The 24274-nt window shown below is 35.6% G+C and overlaps 1 protein-coding gene across 3 annotated transcripts in view; it reads left to right on the top strand.

Annotated features, from left to right (window-relative positions):
* The first annotated feature begins 16620 nt into the window (after nt 1–16620).
* The window catches only part of LOC143257081 (gamma-aminobutyric acid type B receptor subunit 2-like), a 135807-nt gene continuing 128153 nt past the window's right edge, over nt 16621–24274 (top strand). For all 3 annotated transcript variants that reach the window (XM_076515271.1, XM_076515272.1, XM_076515270.1), the window contains exon 1: nt 16621–17235. In XM_076515271.1, coding sequence (XP_076371386.1) covers nt 16975–17235 — 261 coding nt within the window. In that variant the 5' untranslated portion in view covers nt 16621–16974. The remainder of the gene's footprint in view (nt 17236–24274) is intronic.

The following is a 24274-nucleotide window of genomic DNA, read 5'->3' as shown; positions in this document are numbered from 1 at the left end:
TTTATGGAACATACTACATATTTTGACAAGTTATTGTCTGTCAAATTTCTATTATACTAGCATAATATGCTTGCATGCAAAATATATGACTGTAGTATGTAAATCGACCCAATGATGACAGCACAATACCAAAATAATTCAAGAACAGTAGCTCTACTTTTACCTTTGAATATTGTATATTTAAGTAGGATGTATGCTTTAATGGACAACACGAATATTAGCTCTAGATCAGGGGTGTGCAATAGGCGGCCCGCGGGCCACAACCCGGTCCGCCAAGCCATTTAGTGTGGCCCTAGTTGTTGTAATCTAACCATGTGGCCTGATCTGTAATCCAACGCAAATGGAATATTTTTAAAAACATCGATCCTACGGGATTCCCAGGCTTCGACTCGACAAACTTCTAAAATTATCTTTGCAAGAGAGGAGCAGGCCGAATTCGATTGGTCGGCCTCCTTAGGGCATGAATAGGTGACGTGCACTAGCACTATTGTCTACGACTCAACGTCATGTCCTGAACCTCGCCTTCGCCCGCTGGCGACAATTTTCCCTAACCTCTGCTGTCCGTCATTCATTATTGGTGAAAATTTTATTACCTTTTACAGTTACTACAAGAGATTGAAGGTAAATTGATTATTATTTAGCATATTGTTGTGACTTTACTGAATTTATTAAAATTTTGCTTTCAGATGCATCTGATTCTATGTACAGTGTGACCTCGTTATTCGCGGGGTTACGTTCTTTACCCTCCCGCGAATAGCGAAAACCGCGAATATTGGACGCAGTTTTAAAACGTATATGTATGCGATTATATACTATATGAAATGCTTCCCAAACACTAATGATACTTATACTCATTGATGCAGTAATAATGTAGCAATATTGCATACTGTTATGCATTTCACTAAATTGTACCGTGCGTTACCGGGCTGTGCTTTGCCGTTTGCGTTGTTGGGGAAGCTGAGGCAGTCAGCCAATAGCAGTCAATCTTGTTTGGTGAAGACGACAATTGATAAAACGGCTTGATTGAGTAAATACAACAGAAATCTCCTCGAAAAGCCCTTTCAGTCTCTGTGACCTACAAAACGCAGTTCGCGCATAACCCGCGAATATGCGGGGCCGCGAATGGCGAACCGCGAATAGGCGAGGTCACACTGTATTTTGCTATTCTCAATTAATTTAAGTACCGGAAGGCTATGATCGGGATGCCAATTTAGAAACATGTGTTTCTGTCCATAATAGGTTCCATGTGTAAATAAATTCTATGTTTTTTTCTACTTTGCTATTTTCGTGAGAATAATTTTTGTTTTGATTTCAGGGCTAGTAAAATGTCAGCAGTTAAGAAACGAAAAATTGATGATGAGGGAAGGTTATTGAACAGTGAATGGTGCACAAAATATCTTGTTGTCCCACATAATCAAGGTGTTGTCTGCCTCGTCTGTCAAACTACAATTGCAGTCATGAAAGAGTACAATATTAAGCGACATTACGCAACTAAGCACTCCTCCCAGTTTGATGAAATTGTTGGTCAGACACGAAAGGACAAAATTGAACATTTAAAACATCCATTGAAAAGCAACAAGGTGTTTTACCACTTTCAAGAAAAATTCAGAACTGGTGACAAAACTGAGTTTTAAGCTTTGTGAATGTATGGCAGAAAAGGGAAAGCCTTTCAGTGATGGAGAATTTATTAAAATTGTTTAACAATATTCACAGAATATGCATGTCCAGAGAAAAATATTTGGTGGAGCAAACTAGCCTTTCCCGCTTTACTGTCTCACGCAGGACAAAAGATCTTTCAGAGGACATCAAAGAAACTTTGAAAGAGAGATTGAATTCGTGTGAAGCTTTCAGTCTGGCTTTGGATGAAAGCACTGATATCAATGACACATCCCAACTTGTCATTTTCATCAGAGCTGTTACTGCAGGCTTTGATGTTTTCGAAGAGTTTTAGATATGGCAAGCCTTTCCTCCACAACCACAGGACAGGATATTTGTGAACAAGTGCTTAAGGTTGTAGAAAAGTTTGAACTGAATCCTTATAAATTATGTGGTGTTACAACAGATGGTGCTCCTTCCATGACAGGTAGGACAAATGGATTCACCAAGAAATTTCTAACTGCAATTGGAGCACAAGACGTAGTTGTAAGCCATTGCATTATTCACCAAGAGAGCTTGTGCATCAAAGTTCTGGATTTTGCAGAAGTCATGAAAAATGTCGTCCAATGCGTAAATTATATTCGAACACGAGGATTAAATCATCGACAATTTAAAACTTTTTAGATGAGCTGGACAGTGAGTATTCAGATGTTTTGTACTTCTCTGCTGTACGTTGGCTTGGTAGAGCTGCTACTTTGAAGAGATTCTGGAATCTGCGAGAGGAGATTAAGTTCTTCATGGAGAGCAAACGTCAGAATGTGGACTTCTTGAGCAATGAGAACTGGCTGAATGACTTAGCATTCCTCACAGACATTACACAGCATCTGTCTGATTTAAACTTAAAACTACAAGGGAAAAGTCAACTTGTGAATAAGTTGTTTGAGCATATTTGTGCTTTTGAGAAGAAATTGGAACTTTTCCAGGTTCAGTTGAGAAGAGCCATATTGACCCATTTTACATGTCTTGCAACCAGGAAACTGGAATTTCCTGATCTGGATTGCAACAAATATGGAACCAGTGTACAAAAGCTGCGTGATGAGTTTGCAAACAGATTTCCAAATTTCAGACAAACTGAAATTAGATTGAAATTGTTCGCTCAACTTTTTGATTTGGCAGTGGAAGACAGTCCTGATGATTGCCAAATGGAACTCATTGAACTGCAGGCTGACATGGACACTAAAAGGAAATTCTCTGAAAACAGTTTGCTAGACTTTTACAAACTCTGTGTACGTGAAAAGTTTCCCAATTTGTCCCGTCATGCACAAAGAATTGCCTCCCTTTTTGGTAGCACCTACTGCTGTGAGCAATTTTTCTCCAAAATGAAGCTCATCAAAACCAAATGTAGAAGTCAGCTGACTGATGAACATTTGACCAGTCAGTTAAGAGTGGCAACCACTTCTGTCAAAGCTGATATTGACAAGCTCTGCAAGGACTCTAAATTTCAAGTGTCGCACTAAAATGATCACTCATGCAAAAATATAAAATATTATTGCTTGCATTTTGAAAATTTTTTTAATTTATTGTGCATGTACACGAATAAGCTTGTTTTTTAAGTGGCCCCGCTTGATTGATGAAGTTGGTTATATGGCCCACCGACGAAAAATGTTGCACACCCCTGCTCTAGATGAAAGAATCCTAGCTGAAAACAAGTCGTAGTCCAGTTAAATTCTGACAAGCTTCTTCGAGTGTAATTCATCAGGACGAAGTCATGGTGAGACAAACTGATTATGTGTTCCCCCCCGTGACACAGCGTCATGTCTGCGGACTTACAATGCTAGAAATCGGGTTTCGATGCCCGTGGTGTGGAGACCTCAGATAATCCATTGTGTTGCTTTGTTTTTACCACCAATCACACAATATGATTATGCAAATAAAATCTAATGGTCAGAAACTAGAGAAAACTTGTTGCACCGTCCTGATTTCATTTCATTTACTCTTTGCTCAGAGACTCACCTTTTTTGACACTGGAACTGGCTGTTTCCATAACAATCATATAATATTGAAATCTTAGACACGTTTGAGAAATAGGCGTGTTTAGCTGTAGCCGCTTGGTAATGATTCAGGGGGGAAGCACAGTTATATACTTTTATTATGTTCTTGGGACAGAACTGTAGTTAGAACGTGGTTGCTAAAATTTTGAAACAGAGTTTTTAACTGAACTTCCAAATAATCATTAACCAAATAAGTTGGCCAATCATTTTCAATTAGTGTAAATAATGTAAAATTCTTAACTTTTCTGAATATTTTGTTTTAGTGTATGGATCACAAAAATTTGTATTGTTTCACACTACAAACACATTACGTTATAAACTTAGTAGAAGCCGAATTAATAGGTAGGGTACAAAGCATAAATGTCAACTACTGAGTAGAATAAAAAATATAAATGTATTAATCTGTTTTTCAGTTTTAAAGTAATTAATACAGAGTAATATTTCTTTGTTAATATTTTTGCTTTGATACTTTCATTAGGCGTAAAAAATGTCTATTATCCATTCCAAAAAATTCGTAACAATTTAAATAAATCTAAAATTATCAGGTGGTAGGATTTAAAAGCCGAAAGTTGGTGAAGCATTAGAAAGCAAAAGGCCGAAAATTTGTGATAAAAATAACATTGTCTGCAGGTGTGGGATGTTATTAATTAAACAGTTAACATGATTTTTATCACAAATTTTAGACCTTTCTAATTATCACGTATACTGTTACTATCTTTTGTCTACTGAGAAGTGATAATAACTAATATACAAGAAAGCCCCTCTTTTTAAATTATAAACTAAAATCTTACACATCTTCACATTTTTTTCCACAATAAAACTGTCTGGACCTAAATTGTATTTTCCTTTTTTGCTACACAGTTCTATATATTATACTGAAATGAAAAGGCGGGCAATACTGAATCAAATATTCACTATTATATAAAGTAGCAAAGTTAGTATCTCGCTAAATATATTCATTTACACTTTATCAAAAGACCTGAGTTCCGTCCATAAAAATTACCTAGTTACAGGTTAAATTTATGTGTTACTGATGCTACAATATTTATATATATTAAACAAGATATTTTTAGAAGCAATAACAAAACTGTCATTTGAAAAAGGCGCTTATACACTTTTGTTATTTTTGTGTTGCGAGAACTTAAAAGTTTGAAGAGGCAAATAGATTTTTCATGTCATCACTATTGGTTTAGGTTTTGTTACTGTTGTATCAAGATATTTGAGAGTGAAACCACAAAAAAACAACAACATTTGAGGGGTGAAATTCGAAGCCCAAATAACTAAAACTAAAGCTTATCCATTTTAGTTAAACCTTTTTTACAAAGATAAAATGTTTAGCCATTTCTCTACGACAACCCTTATGACACTTGTTATACATCTACAAGAGGTTTTCTAAACTGCAAACTATGTTTGTTGAAAGTGCAAACAACTTCCGAAAGCAATATTTTTTGTTATAGAAAAAACCAAAAGCCTGAAATTACGTAAGTGGAAAAGTTTGGTACTTTTTTTACTTGATATTTGGGCGGATTCGTTTTGATTATCTGTAAAATGAAAAATAAAAAGCCCAGTTCACGTAAGAATAACGTTCTGTTCCTTTAAGTAAGGCCCGGCATGGCCAAGTGTGTTAAGGCGTGCGACTGGTAATCTGAGGGTCGCGGGTTCGCATCCCCGTCGCACCAAACATGCTCACCCTTTCAGCCATGGGGGCGTTATAATGTGACGATTAATCCACTATACGTTGGTAAAAGAGTAGCCCCAGAGTTGGCGGTGGGTGGTGATGACTAGCTGCCTTCCCTCTAGTCTTAAACTGCTAAATTAGGGACAGCTAGCACAGTAGCCCTCGAGTAGCTTTGTGCAAAAAACAAACAAACAAACCTTTAAGTAAGAATTACACAATGTAGCTCAAACAATGTTCAGTAATAGGCTTAACTTTACAAAACTTTATATTACATATGTATGTGTTACAGATTTCGGTTCCTTCTCATCTTTTACGATTTTATGTAAAACTACGTAACACTTGTCTACGCTAGCCGTCCTCATCTTTGAAGTGATAGATAAGAGCAAAGACAGTTAGTCGAAAAACATGTACCGCCAACTCTTAGACTACACTTACCGAATAGTGGTAATCGACTGGCATTCTTATAATTCCTTATCCACGGCCCAAACTGCAAACCACTGGTCACACCAGGCCAAAGGTCTGGTAAATAGAGAAAAAACGTCAAGATGTTATACATCATAGAAAAATGAACAAGATAACAACATGACAAATTTTTGGGACAGCATCAAACTTTAGAGCGTTTTCCCTTGGAGGAAAGAATCTTGATGTCTTCCACGGTTAATAAACGCTTAAGTGTGGAAGTCTTTGTTTTTGTGTGTTTTACTACATACTCATAGTAACATAATTTTAATCAAAACCAATTTCTTATAACTTCACTGTTGTTCTTTATGCAGTTAAGATTAATGTTCCTAGATACAGTCCATTCTATTCATAACACATTGATATCAGCTTCAAAACCGTACGCCCCGTCACACCAAACGTGTTCGCCCTTCCAACCGTGGGGGCGTTATAATGTTACGGTCAATCCCACTATTCGTTGGTAAAAGAGTAGCCCAAGCGTTGGCGGTGAGTGGTGATGAGTAGCTGCCTTCCCTCTAGTCTTACACTGCTAAATTAGGGACGGCTAGCACAGATAGCCCTCGAGTAGCTTTGCGCGAAATCCAAAACAAACAAACAAACAATCAAAACCGTACGATGCATTTGAGGACAGTTTCTGATGCTCCTCTATATTTGTCTATTTTTGTTTAACTTCATTTTCTCCAAGGATTTGAAAAACGTATAACTGGTCACCTTAGTGTATTATATTGTATTTATAAAACTCTCTCATTGTTGTTGATGGTTTTTTGCATCGAAAAGTTACACAGTGGTCTATATGAACAATGTCCGCCATGGGGTATCTAATCCCCTGACCTTAACGTTGTAAGTCTCGGAAATCTAAAGCTAATTCAGCAAGGGGCTTACTTAGGTGAATTTTTCGGTGTCTGAAGAGGCGCCAACAATTATACCCAACATCCTCTCTATAAATTTCGAAAGAACTTTGTTTTTTTAAAGTTGAATGAAAGTTTTGGTACAAATTAATAAATTACTGTAAATAAATAAAGATCACAAAATTAATTTAGTACCTGAAGATAGAGAATCGAAAATATAAGTTAAAAAGATTAAGGTAATATAAGTGGGACATTAAACTGCCTGTTTTTTGCATTAACTTAGCTGGTGCTTTTCTTCGATTTCCATTTTATCTTTGCCCCTACTGCATCACCCTTAAAAGGTTTTGCCAGCCTGTAAAAATGTGCTATAACTTTCACTGCCAGCTACAACTTGCACTGCCATTGGTCCTATCTACTACAACTTGCATTGACATTGGTTATATCTGCTACAACTTGCATTGCTTTTGGTCGTATCTGTTTAGTCATTTCATTTCGGACATCTAGAAAAGTCAAAAATGCATTCCTTTTTTTTTAGTAGTTAAACTTCACAACTTAACTAAGTGAAGTCAGCATTTAACGATGAACACTTCATTTAAAATATATTGATACAAATATGATGTCAGCTAAAGGTATGTTGTATATATGCATCACCTCGTATCCATGCTTCCTACTTAGTTAATAAGTTAATTTATTTTTATGGAGCGTTTTTGATATCTTAGTTTGGACGTAATGAGCGAAACGCATAAAAAGGTCACTGCTTTTCAAAGGTACACTGATGAGCCGTGAATTTGACGAAACTAGTCTATTGCCTCGAAAGTAGCAAATTAAAGAGTATTTCAGGCCTCTACATATTTTCTTCAACGAACTTCACGTTTTGACGAAGAAAATAAATTCATAAAGGAATAAATATCCAGTTAGTTCACTGAGTAACAATGGATAATTAATTATGACGGTATGTTGCATGTTATCCAAATACTTAAATGTATTTTAGGTCATTAGTGGTGAGTAAAAAACTGTATGTAAAAACCAGAAAAAGTATACATTATACCCCTGTATAAGATCTTTATTTTTGTCACTTTTCCAAGCATCAATGACAGGCCATGAATCAGACGAACCTAGCCTGGTGCAGTGGGAGTGATGTATAAAATAATATATTAGCTCATTACTTCACAACTCTATTGTATACCAGTCGACCTGATTAGCTCTTTATTGAGCGAAATGTGTCGTCAGAAAATGGATGTGTAATCAATTATACTTCAGCTCACTCTACTGGCTTTAGAACTGCAGTGAAAGTCAAATAAACCGAAACATTTTAAAGTCAACTGTTGTATGGCGAGCAAAGATATATTTTCATGTATTAACTGTTTATATTAAGTTAGTATGTTTTGTCCGATACATCTATTCATAAGATTACAACACTGCACCAGAGGCTGAAGCTGGAAGAAACACGAATTTCGTGTTTCTCTTATCAAGAAGGAACCCTCAATAGCCGCGGCTGTAATAAGATTTCAAATAGGCCAAGAGATGGAGCTACGAGCTTAAAGTTTGTTCTTGTAAGAAAAAAATAACAAATTCAGAGCCATTCTATGAGCCGGTATGCTGCGGTTAAAAAAATTATTAAGATAGTCCTTGGCGTCAAATCTAACCACTGATGGTTAAGCCTATTGAAATATGTCATTAAAAAATGTTATGTAATTTTTATTTGACTTTTTTTTACCATGAATAAAGTTACGAAACAAAAAATAGCTCGTTGAAAACATCGTTATTAAATTTTATTTTATTATATGTGTTGGGGAATCTAACCTAGTACAAATATAAAAGATTACATTTAAGCAGCAAATGTTATTACGCCTAATGTAAGTCATTTATACCCTGTGAATACGTTATCCTATTATACACACTTGCCCAGAATTATGGCTCCTGGTCTGTGTGAATGTATGAGGGAGCACTTCACTGTTAGCACACGATGATATAATGTTAATGATATCAGTCGAGAATGGTCTTACTGTTGACTCTGTTGGGCTATTAATGATATAAACCATCAGCCGAGGATGACACTGTGATCTCTGATGAACTGTTAATGACAAACCATCACCTGAGAATGGTCTAACTATGGCCTCTGGTGGAATTCATTCCAAGAAAGGTGAAGTTAATTTTAATGAGGTATAAGCATTGGCTTACTAAAGATGTTCACCTACCTTATTAAGCTGTTAATTAGAATATGACTTTGTAACAAATATTATATTCAAGACAGAATAAATGTAAAGACAGACAGTATGTTGCCTAATGGTTTTCGTCCTGTTGCATCATGATAGTGTATCATACATTGCATCCGTGGATGTTGTATAAAAGTAACAGAAATAAAGTAGTTCTAAATTAGGTCAAGCTATCCGCAGGTAGTTTTTGCACGAAAATTCTGATATAAACAGACATTTTATTAGCCAGAATTAAATGTTTTTTTTTTAGTTTTTTAGCCTTCTGTATCTAATTCTTCAAAGATAATTTTACCGAGAGTGATTATTGATAAATATTTAATCTACAAATTCATCACATTTTTATTTATTTAGACAAAATATATTTGATAAGAACTGAAAGTGTAGTGACAAGAGGTCCACTCACTGCTGGGATTCGTAATCTGAGGGTTTCGGGTTCGAATCCACGTTACACTAAACATGTTCGCCCATTCAGCTGTGGGTTTGTTATAATTTGTCAGTCATTCCCAAAATTCGTTGGTAAATGAGTATCCCAAGAGTTGGCGGTGGGTGGTGATGACTAGCTTCTTTCCTTTTGGTTTTACACTGCTAAATTATGGACGGCTAGCGCAGATAGCCCTCGTGTAGCTTTCCGCGAAGTTCAAAAGCAAACTTAATGCTAGACGCTGGGGTGTTGATCTAAGGATCCAGTGCTCGAGATCTGGTGCCACTGAACATAGGCAGCGCGTGAGTCTCGTTTAGGTAGGTTATTATGTCTAATATTTCATAATCGGTGAAAATACTTTGTAAGGGATGTTTTAGTTGTGGAAGGTGATTACGTGTCCCTTATAGGTGTTCCAGGGTTGTTGCCCCTCGGGCAGTCAAAGGTGAGTTGTCTCTTGTCATCCATATGGAGAGGCTCTGTCTTCCTAAGGCTTTCGTATGCGCAGTCCCTGTAGTTGAACATGCTCCTAATTTTCAAATGTGGAATAATTAAAAAAGTTTTTTATTATTAAAATAAGCAGCTACTGGTAGGTAAGCTCTTTTGTTGCGTGTAAATTGCAAAGATAAAAAAAACAAACAAACGTTGGTTAACTTTTGTAATAGTACATTAAATGAATCTAGTAAAACCAGCTGATTTAATGAAATGGCCTCACTATCCAGCTATTCCGTTATGTTACAAAGGGAATTTTTCCCAAATTGGACGTAAATTACACAATAGGGGAAATTACTTTATTACACACACTATGAACACATGGATTTCATCATCTCGCCATCAATAGCTATGCGTGTGTCAGTTAACGTGTCATTAAGTGTATTATATCCAGTTACCTTATCACACACACAGAAATTATTACCACATTAACAGTAATGCATCACTGACTTTTGCATGCAAAAAACTGAGCATCTGCTACTAATGGCTACTCGTTGGTATTCACGTAAGATTTGGTAATTGTGAAATGTGGTATACAGTATTTATATAAAAACAAACACAAAAACTCGGCTATAACAAAACTTGAAAAAAACTGTTGAAGGCACTAGACTTTACTAAAAAAGAAGAGGACCTGTATGGATACACTGTTCGTAGCTCTTAACTCTCGTTCGCCAAGCGTCACCTGGAAAGAATAATAGAGCAAAATAAGATAAAACACGATGGCAGGATGTGGGTAAAATGCCCTACATCTATATCATCCTTTACTACTTAAAACAGTTGTGGGAAGGTTATTGCTTCCAGAAGAGATATGAGAAAGAAGTAAGGTGCTACCACTGGGGTGGACAGTAACCAAATATCGAAGCTGGCATTCGAACACAGTTACAGTAATAAACCCTCAAACTAATCAAATATGTTTATGGAATAGCATAAAAACTATGCTAAAATAAAATCTTTATAAAATCTAAATTAGCACAGCACCCATCCTTCAACTGTAAAGTTTACTGTAATTTCAAAATTTCAGTTTATTATTATCTCAGCTTGGCAGTAGTTTACATTTTATAACTCATAATCTCTTTTGGTATTAAGAGACAACCAGGTGTACTCATAAACTGTTGTTTCTCTTCAACCCCACTCGCAGAATTAAAGTTTGGTTCTAATGGGAGCGAAGATTACACTTGACAGGTATGATACATACTGGCATATTTGTGGTGAATTTGGCACGAATACATTTGATTGTTAATTATTAGATGGGTGTTACAAGCTGTTTTAAATTAAAGTACCACTAAGCGATGTTCAGGTAAAGCTGTGAGACGAGACAATAGAAAGAAAGGAGAGATGACTTTGGCGGCTGGGTGCTGGCTAGGTGTTTCTTAAATGTTGAGGAAGTGGCGAGTTCCGGGAATAAGAATGTACAAATTTAAAGGTATTTAACTGTAACAAGATTACCAGTCACATTACAATGGCTTTACGGTTGAAAGAGCGAGTATTTTCGGTGATAGAGATTCGAATCCGCGACCCACAGATTATAAGTAGAGCGCCATAACTATCAGACCATGACTGAAATCAGTGCCATTGGGAATTGGTGGTCTGGAATTCCAGTTAGAAGTGGGAAATTATGTGGTCCTGTTGAACAAGAGTTCAGGACCAGACTGAGCAATGTAAAAAAACATTTGAAGTGTTATTATATTTGAAACATTGTATTTTATCTCTGCATTTGATAATCCTATACAGTTTGCTCAGTATTTTCCATGAGAAACTAACCTTGCCATTATTAGATCAGAAAAGAGTTGGCAACAGGTGTTGTTGATTAGCTGCCTTCCTTTAAGTATACTAACTCAAAATCAGATAGCCCTGGCGCAGTTTTGAAAACATTCTGAAACAGACAAGCAAAACTGAGTATATGCAAGGATTTTCTCTTAGCAGCTCAAATATTAACACGAATAAAAGTGTCTGTTTAGTTTACGTAACCAATTCATCGTGTTATTGTCAACTTGCCACCCTATTCCCATTCCCGGTGAATCAATGGTAAATTTGAGGGATTATAACAGTAAAATTCGACGTCCTATTCCTGTAGTGGGAAGAGTGCAGATATTCCGTTATATCTATTTTAACTAAAGGAATGTAGATTATGTACCTTTAGTTTGGTTTGGTTTGATTTGAGTTTCACGCAAAGCTATTCAAGAGTGTGCTAGCTGTCCCTAATTATCAGTGGTAAACTGGTAAAATTTGAACACTTATAAAATCAAAGAAAACAAATATAAGTTTGTCTTGCTTATCCATTAGGTGCAGATTAGACTACCTTATTTCTTTGTTCACAGTATAAAGTTAAAGCAGCTAATATCCAGTCTTATGGCTCGAAATTCTGCCCAAAGCTTTGATAAAACTGTAACAAATGACAACAACAAACAAACAGAATTTGACGAAATGCGTTTGATACTATTCATTGTTATGACCACAGCTTGTTGAGGAGATGTGGACATAATCAAAAACTGGACATGTTAAGATACCATTTTTTTGCACTGTAAAGTGTCTTTACCACCTTTTCTTGCTAACTTACGCAACGCTCCCTACAATGTCGTATATGTTTACACTCTCGTTTCTAAGACAGGTTCCCGGTAACGGTCAGTTGGATGTTCTCTTTGTTAACTTGAAGATGATTTAAGAAGGTCGAAACGTTGTTCTCTACTTTATTTTAATTAAAGTTTTAATATCCATACCAGCCGTCTTGGGAACACATTTTACCTTATTCTCTGTGCTCGAGCTAGGATACATTATCTTTTTATCTAATCTCAGGACGAGCGTGGACTAGGAATTAGCGTTACCAGATTGTGGAACTGAGGTTCCTTGGTTTGCGTCCCGTTACCGCGAGAAAACAACAACAAAAACTTTAGAACCATGATTGGTCAAATCCACTATTTGGGCTAACAATAGTATCCCAAGAGTTGGCGGTGGGATGTTTTGATTAGTTGCCTTCATCATAGTTTGTAAGCTAAATATTAGCAATGTTTGCACGCAGATAGCCCACATGCAGCTTTGTGCTAAATATAATAAGCAAATAATTGAAATGGAACTGACTCGTGTTGCCTCTCTTGATGGGGAGGATGACCACAAATATAGGATGTTCATTTTATCTGACTTTCCCAAAATGTGAAAATGTAGATATTCAGAGTTGAAATCTTCAAGCCACGGACACTTCCACGTTTTTACCGATTTTTAAAACTTTTTAAATATCTTTTGCTTAGTTTTTACTTTCAGATTTTCCAGGTCTGTGGTCACCCTCTTCAGACAAATACATTACGCCGAATTTAGGGGTAGCTGGAATACACCGTATTAAACAATTAGAGAGCGATTGGAACGTACAGGTTTAATCATGGTAAAGCAAAACACAATGGTGTAAAACTATGTCGTTTAACAAATTTAGTTTATTTCTGTGCAAATTATACACCTGACAATTCATTGTGTAATCTAAAATGGAGAAGATTGTTTACTCATTCTAGAAATAACCATACATTTTTACAGTTCATGAACTTTCACCTCGCTATAGAGTGTGCCCATCACGAATAGATAGAGCAACTTGTTTAAAATCAGAGTTTTTATCATTTCCTGAGGTGTTATTGACAAATACTTTGTAAAAGCTGTTTCCACAACATTCCTTTTGTGCCAAGAGTCATTCATTTAGCGGAATACAACGCGATTCAGAAAAAGGTGTAATTATATTGACCTCTCATCCCATTCTATTCGACCAGTCCCACCTTCTTCAAGGAATGTGTCAACCAGTTAAGTATGATATGAGGGGGAGAGTGTGAAATGTAATAATTTAGGTTGAAGGCAGAGCCAGGTGCAACACCAAAATATATCACACGAGCCGGGTAACTTGACACATTAATGATGTTATTCTGCATGATGTGGAGGGCGGTACTTTCACCTAATGCGTGAAAACGCCCACACCATGCTTCATCCTCTCTTGTATACGCCAGTTCTTGGAACATCCATTTACTAATGAAAAGTGATATTGACTGTCACGTTATAACACTACATTCTCTCTTCCACGAGCCAAAGAATGCGAGTTGAGTACTCTTACTACCAAGCTACACTAAGTTCTTTTCTTGGAATAGCAAATCAAGGGTGCTTTTGGAACAATAAAATCGGGATACGTTCAGAAGACAGGCGTTTGTTGTTTGTAAACTAATTCAATCCTGAAGAAGAACTTAGTGAAGCATCATGGTTTTACTATTTCAAAAGAAGCATCCTGGTTTTACCGTTCCAAAAACACCCTGGTTTTACTGTTTTGAAAGCACTCTGTTTTTTTTTCTGTTTCGGGTTTATTAAGTGTCTCATTTATTTGTTACCAAGTTTATTAAATAATTATTTATGGAACTCTTGATAAACACCCGCGAAGTGCAAGTTAAGCATGTACATTAAATAATTTAATTTTTAACATTTCTGTCGACTACAGTGGATCTCTCAAACTACTCAAGCCAGGGAAGTGGGTAAGAGTTTTGGGCTTGAATAAACATCCATGTCCTAAAGTAACGAAATAGTGGAAAATATTTTAGCCTGTTTAGTTAAGTTTCTAGTAGATATACTACGGTTACTAATTTAGCTGATTACCGATTAAATGACAAGACCACTTTACTGAATTACAATTAATTGACCAGACCAATGTAGTCGATTACTAATTAATTGGCTAAGCCACTGTAGTCGATTACCGACTAATAGAATAGACCACTATAGTCGATTACCAGTTAATTGGCTAAGCCACTGAAGTATAGTACCGATTATTTGACCAGATCACTGTAGCCGATTACTAATTAACTGACTTGAACACCACGACAGATTACTAATGGTTTAACTTTATATATGTCGATTGAAGGAACCGAAATTATAGATAGTAGAGTTTTATGGTTTTATATTGCAGTTTTATTACTTAGCTGTCACAAGGTCTTCAGTATGTTAAAGGAAATAATTTAAAAAGGCAGAACACTTCATTTAAACTTTATCGACACTCAGATTTTTCCTTCCATCAGTATATTTGCTGGAAAACTTAAAATTAGCTACCATGAAAAACAAGTTTTTAAGGAGCATTGTTAACATGTTGCTTCATTTGGTCATTGAATGAGCCGGTTGTGGCCTAGTGGCTAGCGTGCCTGGACTATAGATCTAAGATTCGCAACCCTTTGCCCCAAAATTTCACCTGCACGCATTATGTTTGAGGGTGCGTTATAAGAGTGACGGTCAGATTCCACTATGTCGTCAATTAAGAGCAACATAAAAGATGGTTGTGGATGCTGTTGACTAGCTAACTTTTGTCTTGTCTGTCAGTAAAAACATAGGTTTCATGTAGCTTTGTGCAGAAATCCCTCCCAAAAAGAAGAAATTTTTATTTGGCTGTTTGATTGATAAATTTGAATATAAAATTTATTTAGGCAGTTCACGTGTTTAATCTTTCAATATTATGTTATGTGGCATATAAGCTAAGTAGCCAGATCGGTGAACCCAAAATTCAGGCATAGCCACCTCTAGTTTAGAATGATTAACCAAATAAAGGGCAATTAGTTAATATCACCTGTAGTTTTTTAAGTACTCTTCAGAGAGAAGTGAAACTGACTGTTATTTTTAAAACGGGCCAGTGGTTAAATGTTTAAAAAGGATCCTAGTTCAAATCTCGGACCTTTCGATTTGCAACTTGACAAGCTAATAACTGTTACGTGGTAAAGTGGGTCAGCGGTCAGTTTACGGATTTACAACACTAAACTTCGCGGTACGGTATTCTGTGGTCAATGGTACACGGACAGCCTATCATGTAATTTTACGCTCTCGCAAACAAACAAAACTATTAACTGATTAAATCTTACGACGGGAAAAAAACAATTTTCATGTCAGACATCGAGAGTGTCGAAATCCGATTTTTATATTTATAAGTCCTGATACTTACCGGGGAGAACAATGACAATGGTGAGAACAGACTCTTACAGAACTATATAGATTGAACAATAAATGCAAAAAATAATAACTTTATATTCTTACAATTATTTAAAGTATTAAATTAATTTATCCAAGCGTCGTCCAAGAACATTCATTTTACAGTTTATTCCACAACGACGATCTTATAATTTCTTTATTAAAATTACGACAACAATATCAGATCAGTTATGAGTGCACATAAGGGCCTTCGTATGGCCTGGTGGTTAGGGCATTCGACTTGTAAAGTGAAGGTTGCAAATTCGAATCCCACCCACGAATATGCTTACGTTTTCAGCAGTGGGGCGTATAAATTTACGATCAATTCCATTGTTCATTGATAAAGAGTAGCCCAAGAGTTGACGGTGGATGGTATGTACTAGCTGCCTTTCATCTAGTCTACCATTTCAAAATTAGGGATGGCTAACACAGAAAGCACTAGAGTAGATAGCTGTATGTGAAATTTAAAACAAACGAACAAACAAAGAAACTCGGTGTTAGAAGCGGATGAAGTGATAAGCATGTATCTAAAATATTTTAACAGTATTTTTTAAAATATAATTTAATTCAATTGCAAGTCCCCTAATTATTTAACTAACATTCATTATTTCGTGATTAGCAATTTATCATTTTCTGCTTTTAACATTAATTATGAGGGAATTGTTATATGTTACGTCACCTTAACAACGCTGAAAACAAGTCAGTTTAAACACTTAGTGTATGTATTTCTTCGAACATCTATTCTGTGTACTGACTAAAACGAAACTTTACCCGCCAAATCTGTTGTCACGATACGCTACACTTTATGCCAAATACAGCTTATCAACGATCACCTCGTTGGCAGCGACCTCTAGAAACCAAAGGGAAATCGTTCTGAAGCTCGTTTTGTCGGTGACTGCTTTATTTCGTAGAATGTAAGTTTGAACGGGCAGAAGAAGATGCACGGCAGGAGAAAAGGAGTCGTTCTGGTGTAATTGCCGATCATATAAAAGATGAACTATAACGAATATAATCAAGTACACTAACTTGACAAGCGCAAAAAATGTCCATTGTAAGAAAAAATAAAGACAGAATCGCAGGAAATCGAAAAAGAACATGCGTACTCTTCAAACTTGCGTCAACACTGTTTTTAACGTATCGAAGATGAACCAGTGAGATAATGGTGACGAAAACGTGGGAACCACGACTGAAAATCACACAAAGTAGAATACTGTAAAGTAGTCAGTAAAAGTGAACGTCACTGTTAGCTCGAGACATGTTAGCCAAAGTTTTACTCAAAGATAGAAGTAGCTGTTCTATTTTGTGCATCAAGTTTTGTCTGACACTCAACATTCTGTCTGCCGCCAAACGGACTGAGCTAAAAATTGGTGGTTTCTTCCCTGTTAGCACTAACTTGACTGAAGGTGCAACTGGAAGAGGGGTAATTCCAGCTGTTAAAATAGCCCTCGACCATATTAATGCTAATCCATTCATTCTTCCAGGCTACAAACTTACAGTTCAATGGAACGACACCAAGGTAAGTCAGGTGTACATCTTCCAGGATTTAGGTGTTTATACTACATCTATACAGTATTAAGTAAACACTTAAAAATTTCTAATATAAATAAAATACAAAGAATATTTGTTCTCGTTTTGCTCGTAATTAAGTAAAGTATTTTATACAATTATTCGTTTCAAAGGTATAATTAACTATCCACACTCCAGGTACAGAATTATTTGTATTACTTATTTCATAAGATAAAGCCTAAATACATCATAATTACTCTCCTAAATCTAGAGTTTATGTAAAAACTGATTTAGCATAATGTAAGAAGTCCAAGTCCATACATTTTGTCTTTAAAGTGTCGATTTAAAATATAAAAAAATGTAAACATAAGGCTAGAATAAAGTCAGTGCAAAGTAATCTCGGGATGTACAAAATCGTTTAAGTAAAAAAATTAATTTAACCTATTTATATGAAAAAGTTTCTGACACTCGTTCTTAATGACCTTATGTTACAGCTCTGAGTGTAGAATTTAAACATAAAAAAAGAAAGAAATCTCAAATGTAGGAGACGTAAGCTAACCAACATGGCATTGATGTGTAGTGTTCTTGTTTACCCTAACCAGATTTGATTTCAGGTGGGTTTATGTTGAAGTGAAGACGTCTGTGTAGATTGCAGTTGCGAAATTTAAAAATACAATTTCTGAGGTAAAAAAACTACAGTGATAAAGTTCCTATATAAGTATTGAGGTAAAGCTGGAAAGAAGTGTTAGGGTAAGAAGCTGTAAAAAAAACAAACAACCCTATACAAGTGTTAGGGTAAGAAGCTGTAAAAAGAACAAACAACCCTATACAAGTGTTGGGGTAAGAAGCTGTAAAAAAAACAAACAACCCTATACAAGTGTTGGGGTAAGAAGCTGTACAAGTGTTGGGGTAAAAAGCTGTAAAAAGAACAAACAACCCTATACAAATGTTGGGGTAAGAAACTGTAAAGAAAAAATCCTATACAAGTGTCGAGGTAAAAAAATGCAGAGAGAATATCCCTGTACAAGTGTTAGGGGGAAAGTTATAAAGAGAACAACCCTGTAAAAGTGTTGGGGTAAGAAACTGTAAAGAGACAACCTCATACAAATCAAGAGATAATGGAAATTCATTTTGTCAGAGTATGTGGTATTATCAAGGAAGGAATTGAACAATCTTTATTATAGAAAACAGTCCTGGTTCCATGTCTTCAACATTCGAAACAAGATAACCCACAACTTATGGTTTTCCAATCCTCTAATTACAAATGCTTATACTATTGACAACATGTGCAAGTGTTAGAGGTAGTATATAAGACTTGTAAAAAAACATACGCTCTACTACACGTGTCATACCAGTGTGTGGATGATGAAGTTTGGTAATTATAGTGACTTTAAGAAGTTCATGCCATGTATAACTTAAAAATTAAACATGTTTGTATATTTTGTAAAAATAACATCGATGTCATAATAGCTTGATATACAATCTTGCATGATATTCAGATCGATATAACTCAAAGTACGCTCGAGCGTATTGAGTTGAAATTTACATCGTATAAGGACACCGAGGTAGAAAACAGTTGCCACCAAATGGCATTAGCCCCAATCCGTAAGAGAATCCAGTCTTAGTGTAGTTCAACTACAGATTTAATGATGCAATTTTGCACCATCCTGTGGGTTATTATTTATGTGCAGTATATCTCATCACGGTTAAATTCAGCGAGTTATAAATCAATCTGTGTGATCATGTGTCTGAGGTATAGTTAAGTTTGTTTTGAATTGCGCGCAAAGCTACTCGAGGGCTATCTGCACGAGCCGTCCCTAATTTAGTGTAAGACTAGAGGGAAGGCAGTTAGTCATCACTACTTACCGCTAACTCTTGGGCTACTCTCTTACCAACGTCACATGATTGACCGTCACACTATAACGCCCCCACGGCTGAAAAGGCGAGCATGTTTGGTGGGACAGGGATTCGAACCCACGACCCTCGGATCACAAGTCGAGTGGCTTAACCATCTGGCTATGCCGGGCCTGAGGTATAGTCACAGTGAAACTTATGTTACACTATATATATATATATATATACCATAATCCTATTCATATATATGATATATATGTATATATTATATACATAACCAATGCATATGGTTTCCAAAATTCTTAATCGTTCAAGGTTTTTCTTTGTTAGTACATAGCATCACGTTATGGATTACAAATCAGCATTTCACGTAACAGCCAAGATAAAATTGCGCTGACTGATTGTATCAAAACTACATTTTGTTACTGGTTGGTGGGCTTAGAGAGTATAATGTTACCGAAAAGTGATTCCAATTAGAAAAGGTACAGAAAAGGCTAAACTATTACAACTCTGCCGACTGGGGGAGGGATAAGGTAAGAATAGCTGTAGTCGGGTTGTTAAAATTTGTCAATTTCATCTCCAAGAGTTTGATTATTGCCTCGACCTCTGTTTGCTAGAAGGGTATTTGACACAAACCCAGCTAACCCAGGATTAAGTATCTTGAACTGTTACTTCAATAATGTGTGAATTTTTTGTTGCTTTTCTTGGCTAATTCGGAGTTAAGCCTAATAAAGACTAAGCTCGAAATGTCACAAAATAAAGCTTGTTTACAAGACCACATTAGCGCAATGCAAGTATTAAGTTAAGTTTGTGATGATTTGACATTAAGCCTAAAGCAGGCCTAATCTCTAAAAACATCACGAAATAAATTTTGCCTACAAGTTTACATTAGAACAATTTAAGTATTAAATTAAATTTACGCCAATTTGATAACGCTTCTAACCTAAGCTTACATTAGGCATAATATCGAAACGTCTTACATTTAACACAGCATCTGCATTTCTCTAATGTAGATTTGTAAACAAGTGTAAGCTAAATTATAAAACAACACCAATAAGGAAAATATTTACTACTGTGTCATCTAACAATACAAACATGCTCGCCCTTTTAGCCGTGGAAGCGTTATAATGTTATTGTCAATCCCAGTATTAGTTGGTAAAAGAGTAGCCCAAGAGTTGGCGGTGGGTGGTGATGACTCGCTGCCTTTCCTCTAGTCTTACACTACTAAATTACAGATGGCTAGCGCAGATAGCCCTCGTGTAGCTTTGCGCGAAGTTCAAAAACAAAACAAAACAAACATCTAACATTATCAATGAGGAAAACTGTTGTGTCATCTGACAATACCAGTAAGGAAAATACTTACTGTTGTGGCACCTAATACTTAGAACAAGGAAATATTTACCGTTGTGTCATCTAACACTAAAAACAAAGAAATCTTTGCTATTGTGCCACCTTACGCTAAGAACAAGGAAAATATTTACTTTTGTGTTATCTAACACTAAGAACAAGAAAAAATATTTACTGTTGTTACCTAACACTAAGAAAAAGGAAAATATATACTGTTGTGGCACCTAACACTAAAAACAAGGAAATATTTACCGTTGTGTCATCTAACACAAATAAAGTGGAAAATATTTACTGTTTTGTTACCTAACAATACCAATAAAGAAAATATTTATTTTAGTGTCACCTAACAATAACTAAAAGAAAAAAGTTTATTGTTTCTTCTATCAATAAAAAACAAGAAACATTTTTACTATGGAAATACCTAACATTAGTAACAAGGAAATATTTATTGCAGTGTAACCTAACAATAACTACAAGGAAAATGTTTATTATAGTGTTACCTAAAAGTAACTACAAGCGAATGTTTATTGTAGTGTTACCTAGCAATAACAACAAGTAAATGTTTATTGTAATGTCACCTAGCAATAACTACAAGTTGATGTTTACTGTAGTGTCACCTAGCAATAACTACTCGTAGTTACATTTTACTTGTAAAATGTTTGCTGTACTATCACCTAATAAGGACACTACAGATTATTTTTGCTATTGTTATAACGATCTAAATGAAACATAAGTAGAAACTACGTTTTTCACAATAAGGTATCTAAGGTTGCTGCTTGTTTAACGTATTTTCATCAAATCTATCTAGTAGAGATGGTAGAAGAGTCTACCAATATGTATATATACACAAACACATAGCATGACATTACATGGTATATGTTACGTCGTTCCTACACTATAAGCTGTGTCGAAATAATAAAAATTTATGTATGTACGACAGAGGATAAAACAAGAGAAACAACTGGATAGATTCATGTAGCTAATGACTGAACAGTGTGTTTCGATACAAAAATGGTATAATGGTATATTATAATGTATTCGTTTTCATTTTCTCGTCATATTCACTTCTAAACAAATAGACATTTATTTTAAAGGGCGGATCAGTCTGCAATTTGCGTATCCAATTTTGATATCTGAGCATAACAATCTGGTTACTTAGTTTTTATACTCTAGTGTTTTCTTTTTGTAAAATCATGTATAAATCCATAATTGAATACTTGCGACAATCACAAACTTTTGACTTAACAAACCCGATAATTTTCTAACTCATAAAACAAAATATCACAAACCTTTGTATTTAACACATTTGAAATGGCCAATAGTCCCTAAAACATCCGTTTAAAAGAATATAATTCCTAAATCATCGACACGATAATCCTTAAAACATTCGTTCAAAAGACATAATAATTCCGAAAACATCCGTTCAAACGACACGATAATCCTTAAACATGTGTTCATAAAACGTTAAAATCCTTAAAATATCTTTTTAAAGATTTGAAAATCCTTAAAATATTTATTCAAAATCAAGATGATTCTTAAAATATCTGTTTACAAAACACGATAATCCCTAAAATGTTTGTTCAAAAGACATGATAATTCCAAAACCACCCGTTTGAAAGATGCAATAAACTCTAAAATATCTGCTCGAAAGACACAATAATGCGTGAAATATTCATTTAAAAAACACGATAATTTCTTGTACAAATCACGACCCATAAACCACAAAAAAAAACCCAACAAATCATACATTCCCAAAAGTGTTATTTTGAAGGCTGAAATGTCGTCATAAAGCACAATAACAATATATCACAATCGCTCTTAGAAATCAAAATTACAAAGTCATGACAAGCAACAAAATGGTAAACAAAACTCGTCTAACTGAGAATTAGAAAGCTTTCAATTTACAAATAGAATCCATAAAACTATTTCTACATTTCACTTAAAATCATATTTTAGATTTGTGGGTCTACTGAGCATCCTTTTTACAGTTTGATACCTATAACTTCAGTGTACTGCACCTATTGTTTCAAAACTTCATCAAAGAGCGAAGTTTCAATCGATTATTTGTTATATGGGTTTTCCAGGCGAGGCTTAGCATCAGAAATAATTTTTGTAGTTCATGTACAATTTAGTGAACCTTTTATAGTTTTAGAAACTCTAATATAATAACCAATGTTACTAAAAAAACTGTTGGCATCTTTGAAAGACATCGATAAACCAATAAAACAAAATCAATATACAACAACAGGAAATGACTCCATGATCATGTGCAATTAATCAACTTCTGATTAATAAGAGCTGAATATTAACCCCTTACTGAACATAAGCAGTTTATTAACTATTATTATTTTTGTGATTAGAAAGTGTCGATTTAACAGTTGGTTGGTTACTTTCGCTTTAACAGTGCTTTTGGCAGTAATTTTAAAACATTACAACTTAAAAAAAAACACCGAAAACCTAAATGTTTGCTTTGTGCGTTGTTATTGTTGCTAAATTAGGGAAAGCTAGCGCAGATAACCCTAGTGTAGTTTTGTTCGAAATTAAAACCAAATCCTCTCTCTTAGCTGGCCCGGCATGGCCTAGCGCGTAAGGCGTGCGACTCGTAATCCGAGAGTCGCGGGTTCGCGCCCGCGTCGCGCTAAACATGCTCGCCCTCCCAGCCGTGGGGGTGTATAATGTGACGGTCAATCCCACTATTTGTTGGTAAAAGAGTAGCCCAAGAGTTGGCGGTGGGTGGTGATGACTCGCTGCCTTCCCTCTAGTCTTACACTGCTAAATTAGGGACGGCTAGCACAGATAGCCCTCGAGTAGCTTTGTGCGAAATTCCCAAACAAACAAATTCTTTTAGCTATATTTTTGTGCAACCAAAGCGCACGTATAGCCGATTTGATTTCATTACTTATTACTCATCAGGATCTCTACCAACTTACTCTCAAATTAGTTTGGTTTAAATTTCGCGTAAAACCACTCGAGGGCTATCTGCGCTAGCCGTCTATAATTTAGCAGTGTAAAACTAGAGGGAAAGCAGCTAGTCATCACCACTCACCGCCAACTCTTGGTCCACTCTTTTACCAACGAATAGTTGAATTAATCGTCAAATTATAACACCTCCACAGCTGAAAGGGTGAGCATGTTTGGAGATGGGGATTTGAACCCGCGACCCTCAGATTACGAGTCGAATACCTTAACTACCTGGCCATGTCGGGCCCTTACTCTCAAATCTAATTATTTACACAAAGTAGGAATTACTCCGTTATATATATATATATAAATATTTTAGTGAAAATTAATACATTTTAATAAAGTTAAGTAAACGAAATCACAAAGAATGACAACGTTAAAACAACAAATCCAAACCTCTGACTAGTTACATTAATTTGTTATAACTTAAAAACAAGCCAAAACAAAAATAAATTAAACACAAAATGTTGCACTAATTGAAAAAAATCTGAGGATAGAAACTGTAATGTGGGATTATAAAATTTACCTTAGGTTTTGGAGGTGACGGTGGTAGTAGGACCCACATTGCGGTGGGGATACACCGTCTATCAGTCATAACCTCCAAGCGTCAGTCTCACATGAGAAATAAAAGAGTAGCAATAGATTTAGAAATGGATGTTAGGAGAGCGAGATGTGAGCGCTGAAGCCCAAAACGTCCCACATCTATATCACTCTTCACTTCCTGCACACAGTTGTGGGAAGGTGACTGCTCTCCAAAGTAAAGAAGAAAAATTAAGTGATATAAAAGTAAGACAAATAATAATCAAATAAGGCACTACCATTTGGGGGTAAGTAAGCTGAAAACTTGCCTCTTGAAATTAGCATTCCAGCCCCTAATATGGTAGAAA

This window comes from Tachypleus tridentatus, chromosome 7 (genome assembly GCF_004210375.1).
Source record: "Tachypleus tridentatus isolate NWPU-2018 chromosome 7, ASM421037v1, whole genome shotgun sequence".
NCBI classification, from domain to species: Eukaryota; Metazoa; Arthropoda; class Merostomata; order Xiphosura; family Limulidae; genus Tachypleus; species Tachypleus tridentatus.
This window is presented reverse-complemented; position numbering and strand designations above follow the sequence as displayed.